The sequence below is a fragment of the Vicugna pacos genome, chromosome 7, assembly GCF_048564905.1.
Source record: "Vicugna pacos chromosome 7, VicPac4, whole genome shotgun sequence".
In the NCBI taxonomy this organism is placed as follows: domain Eukaryota; kingdom Metazoa; phylum Chordata; class Mammalia; order Artiodactyla; family Camelidae; genus Vicugna; species Vicugna pacos.
The window spans coordinates 77,844,021-77,859,889 of NC_132993.1; the positions used below are offsets into that span (position 1 = coordinate 77,844,021).

At 39.9% G+C, this 15,869-nt stretch overlaps 1 protein-coding gene across 1 annotated transcript in view; it reads right to left on the minus strand.

Moving 5' to 3' along the window:
- The window catches only part of COG5 (component of oligomeric golgi complex 5), a 238,230-nt gene that overhangs the window by 15,043 nt on the left and 207,318 nt on the right, over nucleotides 1-15,869 (minus strand). Inside the window, exons 17-19 of the mRNA XM_031679789.2 lie at nucleotides 11,320-11,423; nucleotides 7,309-7,546; nucleotides 1,889-1,965 (exon numbers count right to left, since the gene is read on the minus strand). Coding sequence (XP_031535649.1) covers nucleotides 1,889-1,965; nucleotides 7,309-7,546; nucleotides 11,320-11,423 — 419 coding nt within the window. The remainder of the gene's footprint in view (nucleotides 1-1,888; nucleotides 1,966-7,308; nucleotides 7,547-11,319; nucleotides 11,424-15,869) is intronic.

The following is a 15,869-nucleotide window of genomic DNA, read 5'->3' on the forward strand; positions in this document are numbered from 1 at the left end:
AAATCACAGCTTTTCCCATATCTTTAAAAATAACTAGATGGTTACTATCCTGCAGCACGCTAACTGATTCTGTTACTCAGGGCTGCCTTCTACCACCCAACTGGGATTGCCATGTTATTGCCTTAAGGTAAGTGACTTTATAAGAGTTTTATTAAGGCTATTTTTATGGTACATCCAGATAACTTGTGGACTGGTAACCTTAGGACCTCTTAATCTTTCAACTTGTCCATATTTCGTAGTGTCAAACCCTAAGGCTTCAACAAAATATTTAAATACTTTATAAAAGGCTTGAGCTAATCCAAAGAAGGTATCTGAAAACACTTACGATCTCGCTTTAAGTATTTTGGAAACCCAACTTTGTACAGATGGGCATTTGAGAAAAATAATTAAGGCTCTTGTGTTGGCATTAAAAAAAAATCTTTGCCAATTACAAATAGGTAAAGGATAGGCCTCCCCTTTCAATCAACAACCTTGGGTTTGCTTGTTTTTTTTTTAAAGTACAGTCAGTCGGTTTACAATGTTGTTCGTTTCCGGTGTACAGCACAGTGATTCAGATCTACATACATATATATTCTTTTTCATTATAGGACATTAGAAGGTATTGAAAACAGCTCCCTGTGCTGCACAGTAGGACCTTGTTGTTTATCTGTTTTATAGATAGTAGTCAGTACTGCAAATCCCAGACTCCCAGTTTGTCCCTGCCCACCCCATCTTTCCCCCTGGTAACCACAGGTTTGTTTTCTGTATCTGTAAACCTTGGGTTCTTCTATTTCAAGTGACATTACACCTGCATTTTCCACCAAAAGCTTGGGGACGTAAGAGAGTGAAGCAGCCCTTTAAAGAGCACACTGCTTCTTCATTACTCTAGTGTCTCGTACTGAGTCTTGTTTACAGAAAGCCACATGCCTGGATGCTCTTTCCTATCTTTATGAAGAAACATTCAGAAGCCATTATGCTCTTGGGTATTATGGGCAGTCTACATCATGGGTTCCCATCTGGTGTGCTGTGGTCACAGACCGGTCATAAGTATTATGCTGATCGCCTGTGCCCTCAGGGTTGGTGATCTTTGTGTGTATACGTTTTCTATGTGTGTCATGATGTTGAAAAGTTTGAGAAGTCTGGCTTACTGAATAACCAGCCATGTGAACACCATCTTATCTTTTAAAATCTGATATTGAAGACACTAGTCATAAGCTATTCAATATTCCTTAACATTTGAGTTAGTAAAGGCCTAGCTAAGCATTTGGAACTGAAAAGGACTTTCTGGTTAAACTGGATCATGAGTTTGAATTAACTCATTGTCTTTCTTTTTGAACTGGTTTCTAGGAAGCTCAATCCTAAATTTTGTGCTCAACTGCACTAGCCATCTTTAGCCCCAATTTTTCACTACATTTACAGGTGTTCCCTGCATTTCATCGCTAAACTCAGTCCTTCTTATACTCTATTTAACACTTTTGTTATGGAATGCAACCTATGACATTTAAAAAAGTAGATTGGGTTGGAAATGATACATGAACAAACACATTTTTCAGAAAAAGATGTCTATATACTTATGAACTGCCTGGTATTACTACTCAATATATTTCTGCAAGAATGGAGAACTAAAAAAAAATCTCCCTAGAAAGAGCATAATAAAAAGTTTACCAGTTCTATCCTGTGAACTGTAACTCAAAAATAACATACACATACACTCACTAGTCATTTCATAAAATTTTACACAAGTTTCTGGTTTGAATAACTTTTAAGATGAACCATATGAAATTGCCACTGTTGTAGATCACAAAATGGTTGAATGACTGCAATTTCATACAGTTCAACATGAATAGGAGAGGATTTATCTGCTAATAGGATATGGATATCTGAAAGTGGTAACAGAACTGTGTCTCACCTGAATGATCTCAGCATTCGGTAGGACTTTCCTAAATCAGATACTCTTCTGCAGAATGGACCCACAGCCAACTCCATCTGAAATATTAAAAGATATGCCATAGCTTTTTATGTCAGAATCCTAAGGTGAATTGGGGATAAACCTGGATCATAGAAAGTTGTAGCTTTCAGTAAACTTACCTGCACTGGGAGGTAGTTTTAAAAGTCAGTTAAACTTATTAAAAGGTAAGAACTTAGATAATTTTTGCATTTATCTACTAAAGGGGCATAAGATGAGGTAATTCCTTCAAGAAAACAGAAAAATATTTGTTATGTAAGAGGAGAAAGACTGAACTTTCTCCCTCCATTGAAAAATCAGACAAAGGCTTTCAAGACTGACTGTGTGCCTGCACTTTCTTTAGCAGTATCACAAGATTTTTTATATTAAATATAAATGATGACAGTTTTCACCCAGCTAGTTCGAGGGATAAAGACTGCTGACTGGAGGCAGCACGTCTGTGTCAGAATCCCACCCCTACAAGGACTAGCTGCGTGGCCCTGGACTTAACTTCTTTAAGCTACAGGTTCTTCACTTGTCAAGTGGAGAAAATAACACCTACTTCATAAAATTATGCAAATAAAATAGATAACCCCACAAAGCACTCTGTGCGTGGCATACGTAAGTGCTTGTTAACTGTTGGCATTATCAGTGTTTTTTAAATTTCCCCCTTTTAATACTTTTTAGTAAATTAATTTGCTTCCTGGGTGAAGAACTGAGCAATGACTGCTTCCACCTCTCTTCACTTCCCTCCTCTGACTGGAAATCTTACTTGTCATGAACTGGAGTTTGAGGCTACCTATTCTTTATTGACCAACTGCATAAGCAAAATTTTTGCCTATGTGGTATTCAGATGATAAACCCTTTCTTCATTCTTGCTACGAACAGGACCCTGGTCAAGAACAGTTTAGAAAATGTCTGAGAGAAGGCTGCTCCCTGTTAAATCAGCATCTTTCTTCAAGAAAAACATATAAGAGAAACGTGGGGCTTCCGTCCTGCTGGCCATCCTTCTGAAAAGCTCCTGCTTAAATCTCCTCGCCCTCGCAAAGCCAGGGAGACCTAATCAATCACTCATTGGAGAAACACTTCTGACTCCCCACTGTTGCCAGGCGCCAAGCCAGACACGGGGATGAGAAGATGAACTAGACTGAGCTGCCTTCAAGGAGCTCTCTCAAATTCCATGAAGAAGGGGATTCATATATCTATTTAAACAATCTAATATTTATTTACCCAAATTACAAGGAAGGTATGTGTGTGTCTACACAGACACACATATACACATGCTGATTATTATTAAGCAAATGACAAGTGTGATACCAAATGTATGAACTGGCTGTCAGGGGAGAACTGGAGGGCAGCCTCCCTCCTTCAGCTGGTCTCGAGGATGACTTGCGACTGGTGGATTTCTCTCTTTAGCATTTAGAAGACACAGAGTACACCCTGTATGTCCTAGAGGGAAATCTCACATGCTTGGAAAACTCTTTAATATACAAAAGAATAAGTAAACAAAAAGAGAAATCTAAGGAAGAAAAGTCAGATTCTTGCCAACAACGCAAAAGAGAGCAGCTTTGAGCCAGTGTTCTCAACTCAAGACACGGGGTGTGCGCTGCTCCTGGGGACCTGGGTAGCTTATTCACTTGATGGAAGGTTCTGGTTTCCTACAGAACATGTATGTATTTTACAGTGAGCACAAAGTAAAAATGTGATTATCACATACCTATGACTGTGTGTGTGCACATGTGTGTGTATAATGGTTTTTTACATGCTGAAATTACGTGAGGTATTTTTCATGAAATGTTTTTGTCAATTTCTTTTTCAATTACCCTCGTGGGCTTCATCATCACTGAAGATTAAACCAGACAACCTCTGCCTTGGCACTTGAGCAGGACTGAATGTGAAAATGAGTAAGTGGCTGGGAAAAAACTATGGTATGAGAGAACACGACCTCAAATGGCTGTGTAAGCGATGAAAATTGCAGGAGATTCTATGCCACAAATTCAAAATGTTAAATGTTTAAAATAAATTTTTCATCCATAAAGGATCTCTAGGGCACTAAAAACCGTTTTCTTCCACCAGAATTCCATTAAACGAGGCCATGTTTCTAACGGGCAGGAGTGTTCCTTTTAGAGGGAGGTGACTCTGTAATTAGCTGTGGATACAAAAGTGGCACACGCCCCTGCATCTCTCCTGCTCTCTTGTTTGCAAGGAATGAGCAGTCAGCTGCTGCAGGCACGGTGAACTAATTACAGAGCCGCTCCTGACCCACCACGGACATGTGGTTAACCACAGGGCATCTTTGGATCCTCCTAGGGCACTCCCGCCCTGACGTTGTTCAGGAGAAAAGGCAACAGGAATTAGAATCTTGATTATTTGGGCTTTTTTCCCTAAATTTCTATTTTCAGGCAAAAAGCAAAATAAATATAAATGTATATTTAAAGGGCAACCAGAAATAAATAGAAACTGCTTGGAGTACCACTGCCAACCTCAAAAGCCATGCTTTCCCTCAGGGAAGAAACAAAATTGAGGGGCAGAGGGGAATGTGTGGTTCAGAGGGCAGTGTGGACCAGTCCCCAGAGAGATTTGGAATCAGCAGCACCCCAGCGGCCTTGGACAAGCTTAGAGCTTTAGAAGTGCTGTGTGATTAGTGTAAACACAGAGACCATGTGGTCACAGTAGGGAATTAATTACCAGGAGGAAACCACCTCAGGCCCGTGACCTGATTCCTCAGTGGGCTGTACGCTGGGCACTTCCCTCACCATGAACGCTCCAGATGGCACCCTGCAATGACTTTCTCTTTCCCTGTGCACCGGTGCCAGTCGGGAGAAGTCAGGAGTCCTAAAGAAGTCTTCAAAACACATCATTGTCTGTCTTTGCAACTGGACGTTATGCCAAATAATCAGCATTCCCAAACCTACTCCACCGGTCTCTTCCTGAGCGCTTCTCTTTCTCTTATTTATGCCAGAAGAGCAGGCGCTTTTATCACAAGAACTCTTTTCAAACCCACAGAGGATTTGTGTGTTCTTGATTCCAGGGGCCTCAGTGGTTTTGTTTTAATTTTGAATACAAATTGATAGAACTTTCGATAATGAGGCAGCAAAAAGGCTTTCTAGGCCCAGCTGATGCCTGTCATGAATATAAATGTCAGGGTGATGCCATCTGAGTGTTCTGACTCACCCCAGGAAAACGCTTCCAACTAAGGATGAGTATGAAAACTGAGGTGCAGTATCACAGAACTGCAGTTGTGACGAGAAACTACATCAAATGAAACAAAAACCCCAAAGTGACTCTAATTTTTTAAAGATAATGATATAACAGCTGGATGACCTTTGCCAAAGCTACTAGTCACAACCATGATTAACTTCAGAAGGTGCTGCTACCTGTCTTTCCTGTGCCCACGACCTACAGGGATGGGGAACCATCTACACGGTGAGTGGCAGGATGTCCTGAAACTGGGACACTGTCCAGGACTGAACAAAGGAATCGGCCCCACATAGAATAGAACAACAAATGTCACTGCAGGGCTGGAAAATACAGTCTTAACACCAAGTAAATGCTGTTTGCATAAATGCAGTTTCTATATATAAGAAATGGAAAACAGAGGCTGCCTTGGAGCACAAGTTAGTAACAATGATTGATGAGTTTCATTTATCTTAAGGAAAGGGACCGGGGAAAAGGTGTGGTTTATTGGGTAACATGTCTTAAGAAAGAAAGAATGGCAAATAAAATCCTGAATGCACAGTTTTAAGGGAGATGGGAGCTCAAGCCTGCCCCGGATGCTTAGCACTTTGAGCAGGTGCCAGCTGCGGGAGCAAGGGTCACAGGACACTGCTCTGCAGCCTTCAAGACTCATAAGGGAATAGATCATTAAAATAAAAGACAAAGCCCAAAAGCCCGTTCCCTCCAGCACTCCCATTCTGGCCGTCTCCTGCTCGGCTGCCACTCTAATTGGACTTGAAGTGCTGCCTCCAGGAAAGTGACTCAAGAACCAGCTGGAGCAGAATGCAAATAAACCGGTGGGGGAGGGAGCCCTGGGGAGAGAAGAGGACTGGAAAAGAAAAACAAAACTAAGGAGGAAAGGGGAAAGGAAGAACAGATACCCATTTGAGCTCAGCTCAGTGTTTTTAACAATTAAGAGCAGGTCTTGGTACATCACTGCGTTTTCATTTTAACAGGCAGCCTGTAACCCCAGGAAGGGGACAAGTAAGACACTACATAATCCTCTTTAAGCTGACGTTTACCTGCAACAACAGAATGTACAGGTGCCGGAGAATGAAGCTGATGAAAGTGGGAAAGGTCAAAGGAGCCTCACTCACAGTAACACTGACTTTCTTTTTTCATGCTGAGGCTACTGAAGACATACTTCACAAAGGAAGGCTCTGTACCCTGACCTAGTGGTCTCGGACATATCATTTAGGGATGAAATGACTAATTCTAGACCAATTAATATGCAAAGAGCCCAGCTCTCAAAACACTAGGACATGAACCTGCTCCTAACTGTAACGACCAGGTATGAGGGACTGCCTGACGGCTACCACCCTGGTACCGGTACAAGCAGAGGACTGCCACGTCCTTCTCTCTGTGCGGGAATAACGAACCAAGACTTGCTCCCAGACACACACAAGAATAAGTAAGGACATTAAAATTTGCCTGTCTTTATAAACAGGGAGGATCTGACAAAGCCACTATGAATAATCCATTTGAAAAACTATTTAGTAAAGCTAACAGCTCTAAGAGGATTAAAAAATAAGTTCACCTTTGACGTGCTATGTAAATACGACTTACCCATTTCTGAATCTTACTTCTTTCACATCAGATCATGAGGAATGATCTCAAGGCTGACTGCACAAGAAGGGTGCTCTTATTTAATCGAGAGAGATCAAATAATCAACCTGGTCCTCTGTGCACATAAATGAATCAGAACCCTGGCCTGGAATGCGGAGGGGCCACTAATGTGTTGGAGCTCTTTCTCTTTCCATGACAACAGACCACCCCTTCCAACGTTTAAAGGATAAATGTAATCGCCTACATTGTTTTTCAGCAAGATAAATCAATTATTCTTATCAATACTGATATGATGAGATTGTAAAATGTTGACAAAGCCTCATATTATGTAAAAATGGGAAATGCTGCTTTACTGTGGAAGGAGCTACCTCAGCTTAACATGGAAATACCAAAGATGAGTGATGATTCTTTTGTTAAAAACAAATGAAAAGTATCTGGCACGAAAGTATCTTTATATCCTATCTTTTTAACCAATTAGGTTTAGATTTACTTTACTTCATGATTCAACTCTTTAAAATACTGAAGAATACACAGTTAGTCTCATTAAATAAAGAGTATTGAGGCTGAAACATTTCCCCCTTTGTAACTATGCATCAATTTACCTGTGCAAAATCAGCAGCAAGGCGCATTTTCCCACCTTCACCAAGAGGTCTTATGAGACTGGCATTGCGAATAAAAAGTTCAATTGCTCTTCGGGCAATAGCTTCAGTGTTGTCAAAGACAAAATCCACGCATTCAAAGTGTTTAAAGTAGTCACTCATAACTCTGGCAATGAAACCCTGAAGCTCCTTCATATAGAGAGAACAGGGAACATCAGGCTTTCCTGAGCTGGGTAATGATCTGCAAAAGAAAAAAACAGCCAATGCACCAAAAGGCACTATTTGACTTTTTTTCTCCCCCTCTGCCTGCTATCTCACTCCTAAGCAATTTTTTCCTTTAATGGTAGAAAAGACATAGTTTTCTTTTGTTAAGCATTAAAGAACATAAAATAATGTTCAAATTGTATTCTAAAGATTGTTTTAAGATGCTAAGGAGATGAATGAAGGAATCCTGAAATTAATTTTCCTAAAGACTATTAAGAATGAAAGAGACAACCATCTGTCTTAGATGATTCACATAAATGCCTTACGCACCCTCTGACCTCTCAAGGTCTTTTCCAGCTTTACAGCTCTCCATTCACTCACATGGTTTCCCTGGTTAGGGAATAAATCAATAATAAATCCTCAAATAGCATTTTACACTTTGTAACAACAGAAGATGCTGCTTTCCCCAAACAAATTCTTGGCAAAAATATCTCTGTTCTTGTGCTATTTAAACTGATCGGTCCAATAGTAGAATTCTGACTGTGGAATCGGTTATGTAACAATACACATGGTATGCAATTTTTTCCTCCCAGATGATGAGGTTTGGAAAGGCTTTAATTTGGATCAACAGATGATGCCAGCTGATGCTCCATGAAATACTATTTATAATTTATAAGTGTTTATAATTGCTCTTTAAAGAATATATGCAGAATGTGAAATATTTATAGAAAAGAAGAGTTATGCCAAAATTAGAAATCACCTGATATTATTTAGCTAGCCCAGGAGCTCACTGGCTATATAATGTTGAATCTTTTTTAAAAAAATAAGTGTTTCCATATTCTGAGAGCGATGTAGAGAAACTGGCAATGGTCAAAGGAAGAACAGATACGGTTCAAATGCCTAGAGCAAGAAAATGAGGTGAGCTTAATTATTTTAAAATACAGCAATGGTTGTTGTAAGCAGGATGTTAACCAAAAAGAAAGCAGATAGAAATAGAGAAAGCAGGCTATGTTCCAGCAGGAGGAGATTTTGTTCGGGTGTAAGAAAGAATGTCCTAACTGTGGCAAGGCCGCTGAGGGGGGCGAGGTGGAACATTGCTGTTCGCAGCATCACAGGGTGGAGAGTGGCTTCGCACAGAGTACACGACAGACGCAGGGAGTGAATGCGATCTTCACGTGGGGTTTGGTTTTGCCAGATTCAGCCCACTGTGGCCTATCTTCATTTAGGTTTTGTCAGTCTAAAAGGCTAGGCTGGGAAAAAAACAAAGTGCCAATCTCTTTCCAATTTTCTTATGGTTTATCAAAATCACTGCCAATGCCTTGGTATTGTTCTGGAGGACTGATTCAAGAACTTTAATCTAGCCAGTTGATATGATTTCTCGCAGGATTAGAAAATAACATACTAAAACAAGTTTCATAAGCACGTGTTAATAATATAAGTAAAATCAACTAGACAAAAGTCTGAAATACGTATTATCAATTCTTGGCATGTATCAGAAGCTTGATTAAAATTTACTAGAACATGACACTTGCCTGGCAATTGCTAAAGCTCAGTTTCCCCAATAATGCCAAAGCTTTATCAGTTCTCAACTGATAGATCGAGCGCGGTAGGAAGTTGAGCGGAAATCTAAAGGCTCTGGAATGAGAGTCTGCACACAGGAGCTGAGGTGGGGAGGACCAAACAATGATGCCTGAGAAGCGGCCACCGGTCGCTCTGGGGGGCGTGTGCTCTCCCCACCTCAGAGAGGCTCACCCCCCACTTGGAGGATCTCGGGTCCTCCTCCTTTCACTGCCCTCCCTCCCCCTGTCAAAGCTGCAATTGGACAGGAGTCATTTCACATGAAATAAAAGAATTTTAATCAACGTACTATGTCAGTCAGACGTGTACATTTTAAGCCTTATCTAACCTGGAAAGAAAGAAACTGGTCCTGTTAAATACATTTCAAATACCAGGAAACAGTGTTGGGGACTACTTTTTAAATAGCAAGGGATTCTGCAACCAGACTACATGTGAAGTTGACCTAGAAGGTAAATCTGATTTTCACTCCTTTTACCTAGAATAGGTGGAGAGGGCTTGCAAGGGCAGATACTATTATTTTTCCAAGTGTGACCCCTGGAGCCTGGCTTGATGATAAAAGTAATTCCTGCTTCCTGAATAGTTTAATCCCATTTCATCTTAGATTTCACATAAGCCATACATATGTGAAATGACATGGCAGAGTTACTAGTAACAAGGGTCTAGAAAGTGATAAAATTACTGCCAGGAGAGCAATGCTTTAAATACGCTATAAAGTGGCAGAGCGCCACACTCCTCTGCTGCCAAGTGTGGAAAATGGCTTTCAGTGGAATCTCAAATGTCTGCTGCCTACAGAGAGCGAGCTGAAACGGAGCCATTAATGGCCATTTGGGGGAAAAAAGATTAAGGACGATGTTTATATACCTTAAAACAATGCTTCACACCCGTGGCAAACTATGAGATAAAGAACCAACCTGGCTCACTGGTATTTAAGCAAACTAACAAAAACGTATCTGTTTTGGAAACCAACTTTTAATGTCTAAGGTGTTATTCCTAGTCATGGCTCACCATTACAATCACCAAAGTTAGTATCTGACCACTCTCACCAGCACAAGCCTTCAAAAATTACATCATTTTTGCTTCTTTTTCAGGGGCATTCATGATTGGTCTAACTGGGACATTTCAGATCTCTTTTGAACAAAATTCATTTCCTCCCACATGCTGTAATCAGCAGTTTTATGTTCCTGTCCCCAAATACTACAGCACTTTTGTGTAAATCCACTTTATCCTTCTGTGCTTCATACCACCGTTAAAAGCAGAGACTGACCCTTTCACCTTTCAAAAGATAATTTGTAAATGAAATAATAAATGATTTGAAAAATTAAAAGACAGTGTAATCATCTCATAATTTTTCTACAAATAGCCAGACAAGTCACTGGAAATTTAATAAAGATACTCTGTTCAACAACATGAATATAAAGAGAAACAGGACAGTCAAAAATAGTAACTAACCATGAACTAGGAATATAAAACACATATCTGTACATTAATGTATAAATGTTTAGTTCTGAAGTATGGTTAAATTTTTTTTAAATCACTCTAAGCATGTGCAAATAACTATTTCAAATTCTCTACAGACAGATTTCTAAAATAGTCAGTCAAAACCATTTTACTCTACTTAAAAAGATTTCAGTAAACACTAAGCTAGGAACTATGATTCGTATTCTCAAAACACATGTAACATGGATATGCGGCACACATACGAAACAGCTTTGAAATAATACCAAAGTGCTTATGGCTAGGAGCGGTAAGGCCAGATTAGACTGCCACAGATGCTGAGAAAGGAAAGTCATCTTTGAGGGGCTGGGCAGAAGCTTGCCCTCAAAGCCAGAGCAGGAACGGGACCAGCCTAGGGGCAGAGGCAGCACACGTTATACAAGGAACCCCATGCCTATACCAGAGGCTCAAGGACAGGCTACGTGTGAGAAGTAAGGAAAAAGATAAAATTGCAAAGGAGAATAGTACCATCTACCAAAAGTCCTCAAGTGCCAAGCTGAGTCCAGTAGATGTGAATGATTCTGTTTTAATGACAGGAAAGAAATGATGAAAGCAAAAACTTAAAAACTGTAACCTGCTAATGGTGCACAGTGAACAGAGTAGGATAAGGTTGAAGGCCGACCCCATCCCAAGAGGAACAAGGTCCTACATGGTAGAAGACTGAGGGAGTAGGGGTGGAGGTGGGAATGAAAAGCAAATGCAATAAAGGTTAGTGAAAATTCTGGTTGGAATTATTACCCAGAAAAATCTTCCTGATGCATGGTGATGATTATGGCCTCTACAGCATCTCCCACCGAAGTCAGTAAGGGCTGCACGGCACTTCCCATGAGAGCGTGGATCCCCTGGAAAGAAGATGAAATTAGGAGAGGCAAAATCTTAAAAGACCAACACAAGGAAATCCGAGGTGTGAGAAGCATTCTGACTAAAAGTTTTCATATTGTATCAAACTCAGACTGCATACAGTTTAACCGTAATAACTCAACAGAAGCCTGCTCTTCTCCTAGCTGCTGTCAGTAATGATCTTTAAAGCATGAAATATGTGGAACATGGCACTGAAAAATTTTAACTCCCTCACTTTTCTCAGGAAGTTTAATGCTCAAATGATCCCCTAGACAAAGGAGTCATGGTGGCTCCTACGAAGTAAAAACCATACGAACACTTTTTTTAAGGTTTCTGAAAAGAGTGAAGCAAGACCAAAAGTAATTCTTCAAAACTAGAACCGCATTACATGCTTCTGAGCAGACTGAATGTAATAAATATACGAGGAACTCTTACAGGGTAACTAACAGTCAGGCATTTCGTGGATTAAGTCTCTATTCAGCGTTCTACAGCAGTGGTTCTCAACCAGGGACAATTTTGCTCCTCAGAAGACATCTGGCAATGTTTGGAGACATTTTTGATTGTCACAGCTGGGGTGGGGGAGGCGTTTGACACCATCTAGTGGGTAGAGGACAGAGATGCTGCTAAACGTCCTACAACGCACAAGACAGTCCCCCACAGCAACGAACCAGCCGGCCTAAAACGTCAGTAGTGCTAAGGCTGAGAAACTGTCCTGCTCTGAGGTGTAATCACTGGTTAGCTTATATAAGACCCTTGGCCTTAGTTATGGAGGGAGGTTTTGGGGTAGGGGGAGGTAATTAGGTTTATTTATTTTTAACGGAAGTACTGGGGATTGAACCCAGGACCATGTTAAGCACACGCTCTACTACTGAGCTATATCCTACCCCTCCCCCCAGTTACGGGTTTTTAAGTGTGAAAATATTGACTGGTTCTCAATAAACACTCAAAATCTAAATTTTAAGTATATTATATATGCTTCAATAATGATTACATATAATGGATGACTTCAGCTCATTTAAATGATCGAAATCAGTAAGAAAAGGTTAAATAGGACCCTTATTCATTAAATTCCTAAATGCCATCTCTAGCCCCTAGTCGCTGATAAAAATAAACATATGCATATAGGATTGAGACAAATAGAGAGGTGGAGGGGAACATATACAGTTTGCCGCCGGGGAGCTCAAATTCTGGGGGTAACAGGTTAACAAGTCGTGGTGATATCAGTCCTCTGCAGAGTGCTATGGGAACAGGGGAGACCTCCAGCTTATACTGAGGGGACTTAAAATTTAAATATAAAAGGTGTTGCTTTAACTGAATTTCAAAAGCCAAAATAGGTAAGAACCAAATGGCGGGGGGAGCGGAGATGAGGCTGGGAGAGCACATGCCAGAGACACAGGAGCTGGGAAAACTGATGCATTTGGGGAACTGCAAAGCGATCAACAGAGTATGAGACGCCTGCTTCTGTGAAAGAGAGACAGACAGCAGATGTACTCTGGGCAGGTTGCTAGGGAGATGGGAATTTATCCTGAAGGGATGGGAAACCAATGCTGGGTTTTAAGCAATGAAAAAAAAATGTGGTTAAGGACCTGGATTTGGGAAAAATCATGTCGGACAGTAGGCTGGATAAAGGAGATTACTGAGTGACTTAGGTCAGGTGAGTGCCTGACCTAAGTCAGAGGGAGCAGGAGTGGAGATGAGGAGACAGGCTGGAGGTGGACTGAGGGAGAAGAGCAGCACTTGACGAGCAGATCTGAGAAATATGGACTGCAAAGATTTAAGGGTACATTAACATTTTTTCTTTAATTACTTGGTGGTATTATTAATTGAATGTGTAAATGCAGAAGCAGTGGCGTGATGCAGAGATGGAGGGAGAAAATGAGTTTAGTTTTGAATATGAGTTTGAAGGGCCTGTGAGAAATCCATACAGGCCATCCAGCAGGTCCTAAGATCCTTACAGTTGTGGTTTCTGACACATTCGCACTAGATCTGGTAGTCTCTGGCTTTTAAGAGAGGAGTGGAGGTCCAAAGAGTCAATGAGATCCCAAAGGATGGTTTGGACAGTGAGGCCAAATGCCATTTTAAGGTCACACAGAAGAGGAGCCCTTAAGGGTTAAGAAGGGTGATAGCATTCATTTAGTATATTGTATGTGCTGGATACTGAGCTATGTGCTTCACATAGGATCATTCCACTGAAAACTCAGTTATTCCTTCCTTTAAAAATTACTAAAATATCTAATTTATTGATGTGGAATCTAAAGAAATTTGTAATGTGGAAACTCAAGTCAAGCTAAGGAGATTGTCCAAAGCCATCAAGCAGAAGAGCTTGGATTTTCAAGGTGTATTTGACTCAGTGAGCTTTTGTTAATACTTTGCCACTGTGTAGAGAAATAAGAAGAGACCTCAGAGTACGGTGGAAATAAACAGACAAGAAGATTCCAAGAAGGAAGGGCAAATTTTCTACACTGGTATGAAGGAGTGAATGAATGCCTACTGCAGATCCTCCTATAAATAATTATGAAAAAAATACTAAAAACAAACCAAAAAACCTACTGGAGACTCCTGGAGGTGGGGGGAAAAGCAGGTAGTTTTAGAAGAGTGTGGAAATCCACAGCAAGCAATAGAAGAGAGTGAGTTCTCCGTTGTTTCATGACTTTGCTCTAAGAGTGACTACAGTCATGGCAGTACCAAGGCTGGGGGGTTAAAACTCTCAGAGAAAAACAAAACAAAACAAAACAAAACCTGCGGCTTTTCAGGCCAAAGGAACAAGGGCAAGGAGCCCTGGTCCAACTAGGGATACTGGAGAGTCAGAGGGGAGCTTCAGAAAGGAGACAGCCAGAAGGATGCCTGCTTCTCCATGTAAACGCAGCACTAGTCTTCAGCTGACTCACCAACCACGCATGTGCAACGCAAACTACAAATGGCTCACAGCTAAGGCTTCCAGAACTGTACTGAGACCTGAGGCATGGCCAACTATAGGTTTACAGTGTAAAGCCTGAGTCTAAACAAGCTAAGTAATTGCTAAAGAAATCATCAACACTTTGAGGAGTAATATTTTAAAAATATTGAGTCTAAACAATGTAACATTTATATTGTCTAGGATATATTAAAAATGATTACACACAAAAAGCTAGGAAATGTTATCAATTCTAAAGGGAGAAGACAATCAATAGCTGCCAATCTTTTAATGACCCAGACTCTACAATTATCAGACAATGACCTCAGTGAAGTAAAGAAAACAGTGCTCATAATAAATAAGAGAAAATCTCAGCAGAGTGATAGAATGTAAAAAAGAACCAAAACAGAAATTTTAAACCGAAGAAATTACACTACATGCAGGTTATATGTAAATGTACTTTGATAAACGCAAAGTTTCTATATTTTACATGACACAGTATAATATTAACTTTCAAAGACTGTGGAAAGTTAAGGATATTTATATCAACAGAGAAATAACTAAAAAAAATCACGAAAAGAGGTATAGGCAAAAATCTAAGAAATAAATTAAAAAGAAATTGAAAAACAATTCAAATTATCCAAAAGAAAGCAGAAACGGAGGAAAAGAGAAAATAAAAAAACCCAGAGGGTAGTGGAGGGTATAGTTCAAGTGGTAGAGCGCATGCTTAGCGTGCACAAGGTCCTGGGTTCAATCCCCAGTATCTCCTCTAAATATAAATAAATAAATAAACCTAATTACCTCCCTCCTCCAAAAAAAAAAAAGTTAAAAAAAAAAGGGGGGGGGACAAACAAAAAATAAAAATATACACCTAAATAGAACTTTAATGATAACTGTATTAGGTTACTAGGCTAAACATTTCAATTAAAAAGCAGACATTATCAGAACAGACAAAAAGGCAAGACCAAATATACCCTGTCTACAGGGGATAAATTTTGAAAATAAAAACACAGAGGAGTTGAAAGTAAATGGATAGAAGAACATACACTATCTAAACATTAAACATAAGAAGGCTGGAGTAGTTAAATTAATATCAGATAAAACAGAATGTAGAACAATAAGAATTAACACACAGGCTAGTTTATTTCTGTATCTTCCCCTTCCACCCACTAACCTTACTCTCCAAAAAAAAAAAAAAAAAAGAATTAACAAAGCTAAAGAAGGGTATTTCATAATGATAAAAGGGTCAGTTCATCAGGAAGGCATAAAAAATGATAAATATATATGTAACAGAGCCTCATAACAACTAGAAATATAGCTTCAGAACTGAGGCATCAAGAATTGACAGAATTAAAGGGAGATATAAGCAAGTCCACGATCACAGAAAAGTGTAACTCCTGTCTTTCAGGAATTGATAGAACAAATACATAAAATATCAGGAGAGGCACAGAAGATCTGACTATATCATGACACCTTGACTTAACTGGCATTTATAGAACATAATATTGAACAATTACAGATACACATTTTTGTCAAGCACACATGGTTCATTCAT